A 12,965-nucleotide genomic window follows, 5' to 3' on the forward strand; every position below is an offset into this window, starting at 1 on the left:
GGAAAAGAACGAAAGTAGTGCGCCAAATCTAAAATAAATGGCCAAAAGTGAACTGATCCTGTAACAGGGCCAGTCTTCAGGGCAGGAACAAAACAGTCAAAAGTCAGAACAACTGTGAACTATTCACCAAAGAAACCATTGGAACTTTGAAAGGCAGACGAAGGAACCAATGAATAGCACAGGGGCAAGCTGAAAGCCTACAGAGTGAAATCAGCATGTCTTGAAGACAGCACTTGCACACTGCCTAGGCTCGACCTAAAAACCAGCGTCTTCTAAGTAACAACGTGGGCACACAGTCACCAATGTGGGGAGCATGTGTTTAATGCAGTGGGGAGATAAGTAGGAAGGATGTATGTAGTTAAATTGTGTGTAGAGTGGAACCAGGGGTTGCTGGACATGTCCTTCACCTGCTGTACAGCCCGTGCTTTATTTGCCCAAAGTTATGGGAGGGCATTATTACACCTGTTTAGTGCTGTCCCTGTTCCCTCCATTGCTCCAGTGAGTAGAGCTGAGTATGGCAAGGAAATGGCGCAGCACGCATTTTCCTGCGTCAGGAGAACGTGTAAAATAGATGATGAAGGTTGTTCAGTTTCTCCTGCCCCCAGGTGTTCCTCACAATTCGTTGAATAGCTTGACATGTCAAAACTGGCTATTTCCCACATTATTATATGTATCTATGATATCCAGAAAGGACGTAGGCTCTTTTTGTTAAGATGTCCCCACCTGCATTCAACAATTCACTCACCCTCTGATTTCATTCACCTACCGATTCACTTTCACTCCTCCACATTATGCTATCCACAGCCATTCACCTGACTTGTATGCCGAGCCATCCACATTTACTGAGCCACTCAGTTAACAAGTGAAATATCTGACTCATCCATTCACACAAAGGCACACTGGGCCTGATTACAACTTTGGAGGACGGTGTTAATCCATCCCAAATGTGACGGATATACCACCTACCGTATTACGAGTCCATTATATCCTATGGAACTCGTAATACGGTAGGTGGTATATCCGTCACATTTGGGACGGATTAACACCGTCCTCCAAAGTTGTAATCAGGCCCACAGTCTCTTCCATCGAGTAACTAACAGTTATCACTAATAAAAAGTAACATCTAGTGGCTTTGTTAATATTTGTTTTATTTCACCTGTGGATTATATCTCTTTAATATGACGTAATACATGTAGTCCTTATTATGTTAATTTCATTTGATAACGCGCACAAATCACTCCGGTAGGGGTATCTCAGTGCACTGTCGGTAGCAGGAAAGATGCACAGTTAGAACAGACCTGTCTTGAGCCTTTTCCTGAATTTAATGTAATCTGTACATATACGTATATATTCTACAGAGGTAATAAAAAAAGCATCATTAGTCTAGACAATAAAGTACTGAACCCATTGCTGCTTTAGGGAGACACCAGCACTTAGAGAGACAGGGAAGGGATAGGAGAGTGGAGAAATCAAAGTTTTATTATTTTCTATAAATAGAGGCTCAGAAGCACCTATTTACTTAGATTTGCGGACATTTTCCCGCAGGAGAAGTGTGGCAGTGGAGAAGTGTGGCACAATGGTTAGAGCGGCAGACCCTGAAGCAGAGATCTGGCTCAAGACCAGGGTTCAAGTCCCGCTTCGGCAGGTCTTGGGCTCAATTCCCTTGGACCAGATAATTCTCGCATCGGTGCCTAATCTAATTAATGAGTCCCACTCTGCAACTCTGGGCAATAGCTTGCTTAATCTCCACAACGGCCCCAACAGCGCTTGGATGCCTGGCTTCACCCTGGGGGTGCCCAGGAGTGGGCACCTCACAGGGAAAAGCCAGGAGGAGTTCCATAGCGGTATGAGTACAGCGCCTTGAGACCCTAACGGGTGAGTAGTGCGCTATACAAGTGCAAAGTTTTAGTTTACAGTTTACAGGACAAACACTGACGCACTCTGGACACCGATGTTTGCCCTGAGGAGATTGCTATTTTTATTATTTTTACAAGTGGGGGAAGGTGCCCTCCCCTGCGCTGCCGCTGCTGCCCTCCCCACTGTACCCACAGGCCTTTCGCCACCTATAACTGCAGAGCTGTATAATTCATGCAGCGCAGGCAATGAAATGTCTATCAGCATAATAAACACAGGCCACAGTCTGCATACCCTCACTTGTATGCATTTTTCAGGTGGTGCTTTGCTCCTGTGTCCTAGGCATATTTATGACTTGAGGTCACATACACACTGCCTGTCTCTCTGCATGAAGTTATTTACCCTCTTAAATTCCTCAGTCTCGGCCCTTCTTGTGTGTCGTGGAACAGGGAGAGTGGGATTTTGAGCAGCGTCTCATACTTTTTTAATAAAATGTGAATTTAAGATCTGTGACATACGGTGGCATGCTTCTTAACCCACCCTTTCCCATCTCGTCAGAGAGGGATGTGGTCAGTAAGGCTTGCTGATTTCACCCCCCCCTTTGAGAAGATGGGAAAGTGTGGGGTAGTAGCAGCTGAGCAGTCGCAGCACTCGGGGATTAAAAGAGGCGGCATGGCAGGAGTGGGGGAGCAATAATAAAAATGTTTAAAAATACATAAAAAAATAAAACATGCCTGCTCCGCTCCCATGCCGCGCTGCTCCTCTCTCCCTCATTGCTCCAGGCAGGCACAGGCTCCCAGCCTGCCCTGCGCCAATCCTGACGCTGCTCAGAGCTATTCGGAGGTTCTTCTCGTGGATTGCTGAGAGGGGTGTGAGTCCAAGTTTAACAGACCACCACATGGAGTCTCAGAGCAAGGTTTCTTTGCTGAAGATGACTAATTCAGTCTAGACTGTGTTGAGCTTGAAGCTGTTAGTTTTCAGCCATCTGATGACTTTGGTTGTGCATGCAGAGAAATTGGTCCATCTGTTTTGCTTCTTGTCGGAGAGGGTGAGTATGAGCTGGGTGTTGCCAGCATAGGATATGATGTTGATTCTGTGGGTGCGGTTGATGTTGGCGAGTGGAATCATGTAGGATTTGAACAGAGTGGAGCTCAGTGGGGATCACTTTGGAATTCCGCATATACAGTTGTCTGCACCTGTGGTGAAAGGGTCCTCACTGACTGACTGGATGTGGCCTGTCATGGAAGAGCAAATCCAGAGACATGCAGGATCTTGGTTGTCGGTTTGATGCAGCCTTTGGATAAGGAAGGGGTGGGAGACTGTGTTGAAATCTGCAGAAAGCTCCATTAAGATGAGGGAGGTGGTGTCACCTCTGTGCATGATCATCCAGATGTAATCTGTGGCAGCGATGAGGGAGGTCTCTGTAATGTGGTTGGACCGGAACCCAGATTGGGTGATGTTGAAGAGGTGGTTGTCAGTAAAGTGGGTGCCTAAGCATTTGTTTATCATATTTTCCATGACTTTTTGCTGGGTAGCGTAGAAGGGCGTATGGCTGGTAGTTGGCTAATGTCTTTGGGTCTACTGAGAGTTTCTGGAGAAGAGGGAGTACTGTTCAGGATTGGTTTAAGGGCAGTGCTAAAAGGGTCTCGTCGTTTAATGAAGACGTGAAGGCATGGATCAGAGGATACTTCAGAGTATATTGGCTGGACGGTTGTTGCAGTTTCTTGAATGGTGATGATGGGCCAGGTAGTCAGGGTAGTCCTCTGGATGTTGGTAGAGATGGGTTGGAGGGCTGCGAGGGAAGAAGGGTCTGGCTGAAGCTCGTAGCTTTCGTAGATGCTGGTAATCTTGCGGCTGTAGAATAGGGACAATTGGATCCAGAGGTCCTGAGGGGTTTTATGCTGATTTAACCTGCTGCTAGAGAGGTTAAGTCTTTCATTTGGCAAAGATTTTCTTGACACTAGTGGCGGTGCTGGCGATGCAGTCACTGAGCACAGATCATTTGGTGGCTCTGATTTACTGATGGTAGCATCTGAGGGCAAATCTGTAGGTGCTGTTGTTGATGCTGTTTTGTCTCAATCTTTTCAGGTTGCGTGCAGTGGTGGTTGGTGATACTGAGCTCTCTTATGTACCAGCTTGCTTGCAGTCTGGTTGTCGTGGCTTTATTAACTTTGTAAGGAGGTACGGTATCTGCGAGGGCGGTGATCTAGGTATTGAAATGGGATTTAGCATCTGAGACAGTGTTGTGTTAAGACCGATGGTGTAAGAGTTTGGAAGACCAGGCTTCTTATGAGATCTTGTTCCAATCCTGTTATGAATATTCGGTGATGGTGTTTCCATGGTGATGTAGGATGGGTATGCTGATTCCAACCAAGATGTGATCGGACCAAGTGATCGGTGTAGGCCTTTCTACTATGATGTTGTTGAAGATTGGGTCAAGTAGGTGTCCAGCAGTATGAGTGTGGTGCCTTCCACTTGCTGGGTGAGTCCGAGGTTGGACAGGCCCTTGTTGATATTGGACATATTGGATTTGGTGAGGTCTTCCCAGTGATATTTGAACTCGCTGACGAGGATGAAGGCTCTGGAGTCGAGGATCGGGTAAAGGCTAAGTCCATGATGGTGCTGCTGAAGTTGAGATGTGGTCCAGTATGACGGTGACCAGGGTGCTGCTCAGGTTGTAGTTGGAGGTGATGAGGAGCTTGAAGATCAAGTATTCCATGTTGCTGGTGGTTCTGTCCAAAGTGGTGGAGCATTGGATGGATTCTTTTAAGATGATAGCGATTTCACCACCTGGCGTGTTTGTCCTGTTCTTTCTTTTAATCTTGCATACAGAGGGCAGGGGAATGCCGTGGCGATGACTGAGGCTGTTGAAGGAGCCAGGTTTTGGGCTGGAAGAGCAGGTCCAGTGAGTGGTCATGTAGCAGATCGTAAATTTTGGTGGTGTGTTTAGTGAGGGTGCGAGTGTTGATGAGTATGCAGGGAGGGGTCTGGTGTAGTGGGGGTCGGGAGTGTTTTTTGAGTGCTTTGGGTGTTTGAGGTGTGTAGGGAGAGTGTGGTTGGTGTGGCAAACTACATGTGAAAAGGCAGGTGGTGCAGTAGAATGCAACTTCATTGATGGCTGACAGCAGTGCTGGACGATTGACCGAGGTTCAGGGTGCAAAGGTCACCATGGTGGAGCAATGAGGAGAAAGGTGGGTGGAAGGAGGATCACGGATCCTAGTGCTGGGGGCATGCGGAGCGCAGAATCGTTTGCCTTTGGGGCACCAGTGGTGTCTCTGCTACGTGTCTGTGTTGCAGCCTCCACCAAGTGAAGACGGTTTTGGTGGAAACCAGTGATGATTCTTCCTGTGTTGATGGATGATGAAAAATCCAGTGATGTCCCTTCCTGTGCAGATGGATGATGGGAGTTCTGAGTTTATTTTGCTTAGTCTTAATTTCACTAGGCTTCTCAACAGAGGCTTTGAGAGATGAAGATGAACAGTAGGACTCTTGTCATGGAGAGGAGACTGCTGGATTTGGGTAGCAGTACCACCATGTGTGGAGGACTGAGTCTTACCTCACAGCGTCTGGTAACTATCTGACTAACCCTCTTGGCTAGCTAGCAGTGCCTCACCAAAGTAAAGGTGATTTGTGGATGCTTGATGCATGACACTGTGACTTTTTGGGGAAGTTGTGGTGAAACAGATCTTACCCCTTTCTCTCAGTTACACGTGTCTCATACATGCAAAGACAAACAGAAGCAGGATTTGGTTCAGTACGTTTATTGAAACAACTGTGTTCTACGTAAGGAGGCATAAATTGGGATTATTAGGACGATAAAACACACCACTGTTATCATTGTAACCAGAAATAAGAAACAGATAAAAAGTCCCAATATCCTGTAACATTAGTGAATCTAAAATCCCTACCTGCGCTACTAAAAATCTGCATGAGAGGGATAGCAGTATTAGCACCAATCTGCCCGTACTAGTCTCTGCAAAGAAGACCCATCTCCATACCTGAATAATAAGCAGGGGGGTTGGCTGTTGGTCTTCTGGTAGTCCTCCCAGGTGGTTGGAGCGACGGGGCCAAGTGTAGAAAAGCTGCGATGACAGGATACAACATCAGATGGCTGGCTGGAATGTACCCTCTAATCTGGTTTGTGGCAGCCTGTTATTTATTATAAACATGTTGTTTGGCGACCTGCCCTGACATGATAAAACATATTTTCTGTGTAGGGAAACAACCATGTACAACCTTGTAGAGCCTTGGACAGAGCACAACATGAAATGTCATGCAAAAGAACTATTAACAAATTCTGCATGGAAGGGAAACTTATTAAAATAATAAAACATCACCGCTAAAATTAAGCCTTTGCTAAAATAATAAAGAACTATAAGTGAAATGAACTGGGCAAAAGGGCACAGGCCTCAGGCCTAGAACTAAAACAAATGTGCTCATGCAAATAGCTAAAATAACCCCTCGACAAAAGGTACTCCGCATGTGGATGGTGCAGAACATGTGTTAACTATGCATTATTTGGGGTGTTTCAACAATGAACTGCAGACTATACTGGATCGTCCATCCAGTGTTTGATCTCTTGTAAAGATCATAGATACCAATAGTCCTAATTAGTGCAGGAGATTCCCAATATTGTTTTTACAGCCAAAAAGGCTTTATTTCAGGTGTTGGCTGCCTAAAACTGCCTTCGCTTCAGTATAAGACTAGGTAAAACACATTCTCCCAACTGTTTTTCAAAATCTCCCCTTTCCCAGTTTCAAAATGTTGGTATGCATGAAAGAGCCAAAGTATCTTACCAAGGTGCAATCTCCCGTTCCATGGGTTTCAACTGATTTTCGTTTAGATTTGGATCCTATGTGTTTTGCTGCTCTTGGGCTTCAAGGTTATATAAAAAAAAAAAAACTAATCAGGCCAACAGATCAGAGACCTACAAGAGGGATATGGAGCCTTTCTGACGGCTATCTCTTGGTCAGACCAAACCATATAATACTTTCACCGATCACCCTCCTATGGCTAGGGGCCACTCACCTCACCCCACTCCCATATCTCTTCTCCCACATACTAGGCAAACACCTGAGACGGAGGCACTCTGTACTACATCGACCCCCCTGCTGGTCCTGCCCCTAATAATTGCTTACCACTCCGTGATAGTGTGTAGTTTTATTTCTCACTGTTCATGTCTGTAATGCGATTGGCAGCAATACTGTGCCCTTAAGTAATAGTTGTGCTGGACTAGTCGGGTGGGTTATAGATTGCAGGGACTTCTGCATCGATGTTCGATGTTCGCTGCTCAATGTTCAGTATACCTTAAGACCTGTATAAAGCTCAGTGTGCGTCTTATCCCAAACAGGCCTACTTTCCTTTTCTTGCCACAACCTTCCCCCTTAAACCTCCTTTTTCTCAGGCATTCTTAGATTATGTATACTACCAGAAATGCTACTTCGACTCAATCCCACGGGACAACACAGAAATGGAACGCACAGTTAGGAGCATCCTAAGCTCAGATGCCCTTGTGGCCACACTCTTGCTCCTGCATCCAACCTAGAGACTCCACCAGCCCTGGGCTCAGGCTTTCTCTGGTCTTTATTTGACACCGTGGGTCGATGTTTAATGGTTGTTGTTTTGCCTTAGTGAAATGGAAATAGAGGGTGCAAATAAAAAACCTAATCAGACATTGATTACACCATACCATAACTATAGGAAATGCTCTAATGGACATACCTATTTTACCCCTACCATATTCTGTTACTATAGTGCAGGGTCTATTCGTTACCAGGCCTTCAACAGCCAGAGGTGAATTTCACAATGTATGTATATCCTGCTTTCTGGCTCTAAAGAAGAAACCTAAATATCAAAATTGCATTGGATCTATGGGTATCTGAGAACATTACAAAGTAAGAAAACAATGCTCTTTCTTGTGAGTGATGTCGTATTCTCATCACCAGCGATCCTTTCTTTTGTTGCTTTTCCTTGCAGTAGGTTTTAATTTTACTTGATTTTCAGAAAATTAGAACATTTATATTCCAAAGTTGTATGAGCTGCAGTGATATCAAATAATAATAATAAAACCTAAGCCTTTCTTCTTTGTAGAAACTGTTATGATAATGGTGTTTTGAAAGACAGTGTACTCTAAAGGACTGTAATTATCCCAAAACTCCAAACAGATGGTCTCAAGTTTGTCTTAGCGCATGTTTCAGTGCCTCTAATGAACAGTGGGTATAACCACTTTATGGTTTGATTTCTTAAAGGGCCAGCACCATTTGGCTCTAGCTGGGTGAAACACTATTGCATGTACAGGAAAGAGACGAAGAAGTTCACCATGGTCCCATTTGAACACAGGTCTGGAGGGAAAATTGTGAGTCAATTTTCTTATATTCAATAAAGCTACGTATCTGTAATCGATATGTTATATTGTCTAATGTTTGGTGTATAGAACATTTATTCTCCTCCTTCTTTCTCTGTTCTAAAACAGCGGTTCTTAACTTGTGTTTCTTGAGCCCTTTTCCGGGGGTCTGCGACTGCTTAGAAAATTAAATTAGGTTAACATATTAATAAAGTGTTTGTCAATAAGGAAAGAAAATATAAAACTGAACATTTTTAAAGAATGTGTAGGAATTTGAAATTGGAAGCAAAAAAAGTTGGTATCCTCAGATTGATTTGTGGGACAGTGTAAGGGCATCAAACAGGTGATGGATTGCTTTAATTGAATTTAGAAAAATGCCTTCTTTCCCATGAAAGTTAAAATGTTGTTTTTAAAATTTTCTATGTGAATTAAATAAAATATTTCATTATTTGTGCATTGTTTTTGTGTTTCACATCATCAGAATTGCTTAGGGCAGGGTCCCCGGCTGCTACTAATGATTGACTGATGGTTCCTGGATTCCAATATTTACTCAGTGGTGGGGGGGGGGGGGTCTCCGGATTCCAGTAATAATTAAGTGGGGAGCCACAGAAGTCAAAAGGTTAGGAATCACTGTTCTAAAGAATACTGCTTGTCATACAATATGCTATTTCATGGAAGAACTTTGTTTTGAGTTACATTGATTTATTTTTCTTCAGCTACACAACGTAGACCATTATACCAATATTTCCTGTTCAAGAGCGTATTGAATTGAGCTTATGTCAAAAGTGGGGGGGGAGGGGTTATATGTGCAGCAGGACTTAAGTGTTTAAAATAAGAAAAAAAATCCATCTTGGGGTCTTGCTGAGATAACTTTATTATAATGCATGAGATTCTGTAATCCATGTATAAATTCACATCTCTAATTTCTTTATAATCCGCTACTAGTGATGCACTCAGTCACTGATTATAAAGAAAAGACGTCAGAACTCGACTATTGTAAGTTATTACAGTCAAGTTCTGATTGCAGAATGCTTGCTGTCAGAGCCAGCAGCTGAGGTGAAAGGCAGGTCCGATCACAGAGCATAATTGAAGTTGGTGTTTGAAGCAACAAACATTGAATGATACTTAAAAAAAAAAAAAAAACTTGTATTGAACTGTTTCTAATATCTGTATGGAACAAATATCTAAAAGGTTTTTTGTGTTTTTAATTTTGCACTAGATGTTTTATTAATATTCTTCATGTTTGTAAACATGCTTGCTCTTTTATATGAAAGAGCTACACACCAAGGTTTTAAGTGGTTTATGGTAAAGGGGTTGGTGTGACCATGTATTACATGGGATAAAGTACCGTCATTGTACATGATAAGGATATTGCAAGTCACTCCAGAATTCCATAACTTTTTAAAGGAAGCCGTGTGTCTGTCCATGTGGAGAGTCACCAAATTCATTCCTGGTTTTCATAGTGGGGAATATTAACTTATTTAATTAGATCGCTGCAAAGTCCCAGTCTGTGGTGAAAAGCACTGTGACTCCATCAGTTATAGCACATATCCGCTCCCAAGCAACTTTTATGTTTCGTGCTTAAGCAGTTGCGTGCGGTAGGAGAGGCTAACTAAACCAGTTTGGCTGGAATCATGTGGCAGGGAACGACCAACTCATGTGGCAGGATCGACTAAATTATGTGGCAAGAAAAAGCATAATGATGATGCGTAATGATGATAGTATTACGAAATTATTTTGCCATTAGGGTCGAGCTTGCCAGAGCATGCCCCACTGCTTACCATTTGTTGCATACAGTCGCACTATTCTTTGCAGCTCCGTTAATTGGCCAGTGCAGGCCAAACGTCACTTCGGATCCGTTATGGCGAACAGTACCCAAGCACAGATTAATTCAACATAATCAGTGCCCGTTCACTGCTTTCGGTGTGATTGAGGTGCTTTTTCTCCCCCCCCCCCCCCTTTCCTCCTGCTCCCTCTACAGCACTTTTTTCTTTGTTTTTTTTAAACTTTTTTTTACAGCGCATTAAAAACGCCACAACTTCCTGAAGGTAATTAGATCCCGGCGGTGCACACACGTTCACAGTTCCTTATCATATTCATAGTTTTTCAAAACCAGTCACTTAAAATAGCTGGCATGTCACGGGCTGCACAAAGCATTGCAATTCGTACGTTTAGCAGCATCTTAGATTAACATAAATATATTCATCCTTTGCGTGGCTTTAACTCACCACTGCTTACTGCTACTTTGCGCGACCATTGTGCTTACCAACTAAAAAGCCTTGCGTTTGAGAAACGCATGTTTAATTTTGGACAGTTTGTGATATTACCCAAAGCACATGATGGTAGGCCACATAGGACTTTGCCATTTAACCTTGTACAATTTATCTGACAACATGGAGAAAACAAGTTCAAACATAATGAAAATAGAGGGGAAACATTCTACATGAAATTACCCGGTAAGCAGGGAGGACGGGTCTCTTACAAGTACAGCGCGTGGCTCCTGCCTGTTTTATTTCCTTGTTTAGTTTGCCTGCTTCTTTTATTTGACTGTTTTTGTTTTTCATTTTTGATCTGAAGTGTATTGTCCCAAAAATAATTTATGCAGGCATTATTTTATCCAGATGGAAGTACGTACGGCTTGCCGAGGCCTTCTTTGTCTAACTGTTGGTTGCTAATCCCTTTTCATGCTGTGCTCTGATGGCTTCATTGTACTGTCGATGGCATAACCCGATGCATGCTGTGCTAGAAATGGGTAGGGTGACCAGATTTTGTGGAGCAAAAACAGGGACAGGTCAGACATAAAAGAAGGACTAAAGACTTTACTCTCACTTTTATATCTGGCCTGTCCTATTTTTTTGCGTGGCTTTGTGAATGTGTGCCTATACGTACGTGTGTGTGTGTGTGTATTATATATTGTGTGTGTATATATGTATATATATATATATATATATATATATATATATATATATATATATATATATATATATATATATATATATATATATATATAAATAAACACACACACACACACTCACACACACATTTACAAGACTACATATAAAATTAGATATGGCTTGACCTCGCCCCTTCACCTACAACCCACCGACACCCACTGCTCTCCATTTGTTTCTCTGCTAGGAGCAGACAGGCAACTGTGTTGTCTGACAGCAACAGATAAATTACTTTATATTAAATAGTCCAGTAGGGTATGATCCTTTCTTCATAAGCACTCTCCTTCATCCGTTAAGAGTGGAACTTTCTTACCTGACTTATCATGCTCGTTTATATCTCTTGACTTGAGATACACACTATTTTCTGGCCAAATTCCGCCTCGCATATACTATATATTCCACATATACGGGACTGTTCAGCATATTGGATAATGTGAATAGACATACTTTGTCTGCCTTGAAAAAGTCAATTTGACGAAACACGTGTCGGCTGTTGTTGCATGGGACTAGCTGCTCCTGGTTATTCTCTTCATCTATGGAAGAATAAAAGAATTATGAACGGTGAAATGTGACTACGCAAGACTCGTCATTTCTAACTGGACTTCATAAACGTACTAGGGTGTGCAGTGGTATTTTGAACATTGTATCAGTACTTGTTAACTGGCCTCCAGTAGACAAGATTACACTCTGAGTGGCTGGGTGTATACCATCTTGGCACCCGTTCAAGGACTGTCTATAAATCAGAATTTTTTTACTATCTACGTGATATACACATGGGAAGTGTGAACCTGTTGCATAGCCACTATCTCTGTATTCCATATGATCCAATGTTACCATGTTTAAAGGGAGAGAGCATATGTACTTTAGCCCCGGTCAGCAGTGGTAAAGTGCACAGAGTCTGAAAACCAGCAAAAACAGTATCCAAAAATTGGAGGGAGGCAGGCAAAAAGTTAGGGGTGACCACCCTAAAGCTGTCCGGTCTAATAAATGGGGATTGGTGAAATGTTAGTTTCAGAATAATCAATGGGTAGATTCTTTGGGCCTCTGGTTTTTCTGAGTTGCATCAGAAAATATGGATGTTACACAGCTACTAACCTTCTATGCCTTCAGAGGAGGCACTAGGGAAGCAGCTCCTCTGAAGGCACAGAGATCTCTGCCAGGGAGGCGGGGGCTATAAATATGGTGGCTGTAGTCTGCCAGAACAGCGGGGCTTATTACCTCTGCTCCCAATTCCAAAATCCCTGCTCCCATCACACCAGATCACCAGCCAAACTCAAAATGAAGGCCTGTGTCCTAGAATGTATGTGAACTAAATAATTACACAAATAGAATACTCACACATTTTAGTGATCACAGCGCTCATATTGCATTGGTGCAAGAAATCCAGTCACCAAAGTAGAACTATACAGTGTATACAGTTGCCCAGTAATAGTTTTCCCAAATTATTTACCCGCCCTATATTCTAGCCAGGGACCACCAAACAGACAAATGCTCCTTAGCTTTACTTAGAAAGAACAGCGCTGCAGAAACTATCCCCCAACACAGGTAAATATTTTATAATCACTTGACTAAACAGATGTTAGAGTCCTCACTCAAAAGTATGAGGAGAGAGAAGGGCTACGAGGTTGGATGGAATCCTTGTGGATTTTTACCACACATGTTCTAAAATACTCTTCGATAAGTTATTTGAGGCCCATGCTCGGTCCCTTGAGCAAGGTTGGTTACCTGATTCAGTGAAGAATGCATTGTTTGTTTTCCTATCCAGATCCCATAGGCTGCTGCCAACGATGACCGTAGTGATTAAAATAATTAGTGAT

At 42.9% G+C, this 12,965-nt stretch overlaps 1 protein-coding gene across 3 annotated transcripts in view; it reads left to right on the forward strand.

The window, feature by feature from the left end:
* The window catches only part of ARHGAP10 (Rho GTPase activating protein 10), an 849,665-nt gene that overhangs the window by 351,089 nt on the left and 485,611 nt on the right, over positions 1–12,965 (forward strand). For all 3 annotated transcript variants that reach the window (XM_069242631.1, XM_069242629.1, XM_069242630.1), the window contains exon 9: positions 8,103–8,209. In XM_069242631.1, coding sequence (XP_069098732.1) covers positions 8,103–8,209 — 107 coding nt within the window. The remainder of the gene's footprint in view (positions 1–8,102; positions 8,210–12,965) is intronic.

The sequence above is a fragment of the Pleurodeles waltl genome, chromosome 1_2 (assembly GCF_031143425.1).
Source record: "Pleurodeles waltl isolate 20211129_DDA chromosome 1_2, aPleWal1.hap1.20221129, whole genome shotgun sequence".
Lineage (NCBI taxonomy): Eukaryota > Metazoa > Chordata > Amphibia > Caudata > Salamandridae > Pleurodeles > Pleurodeles waltl.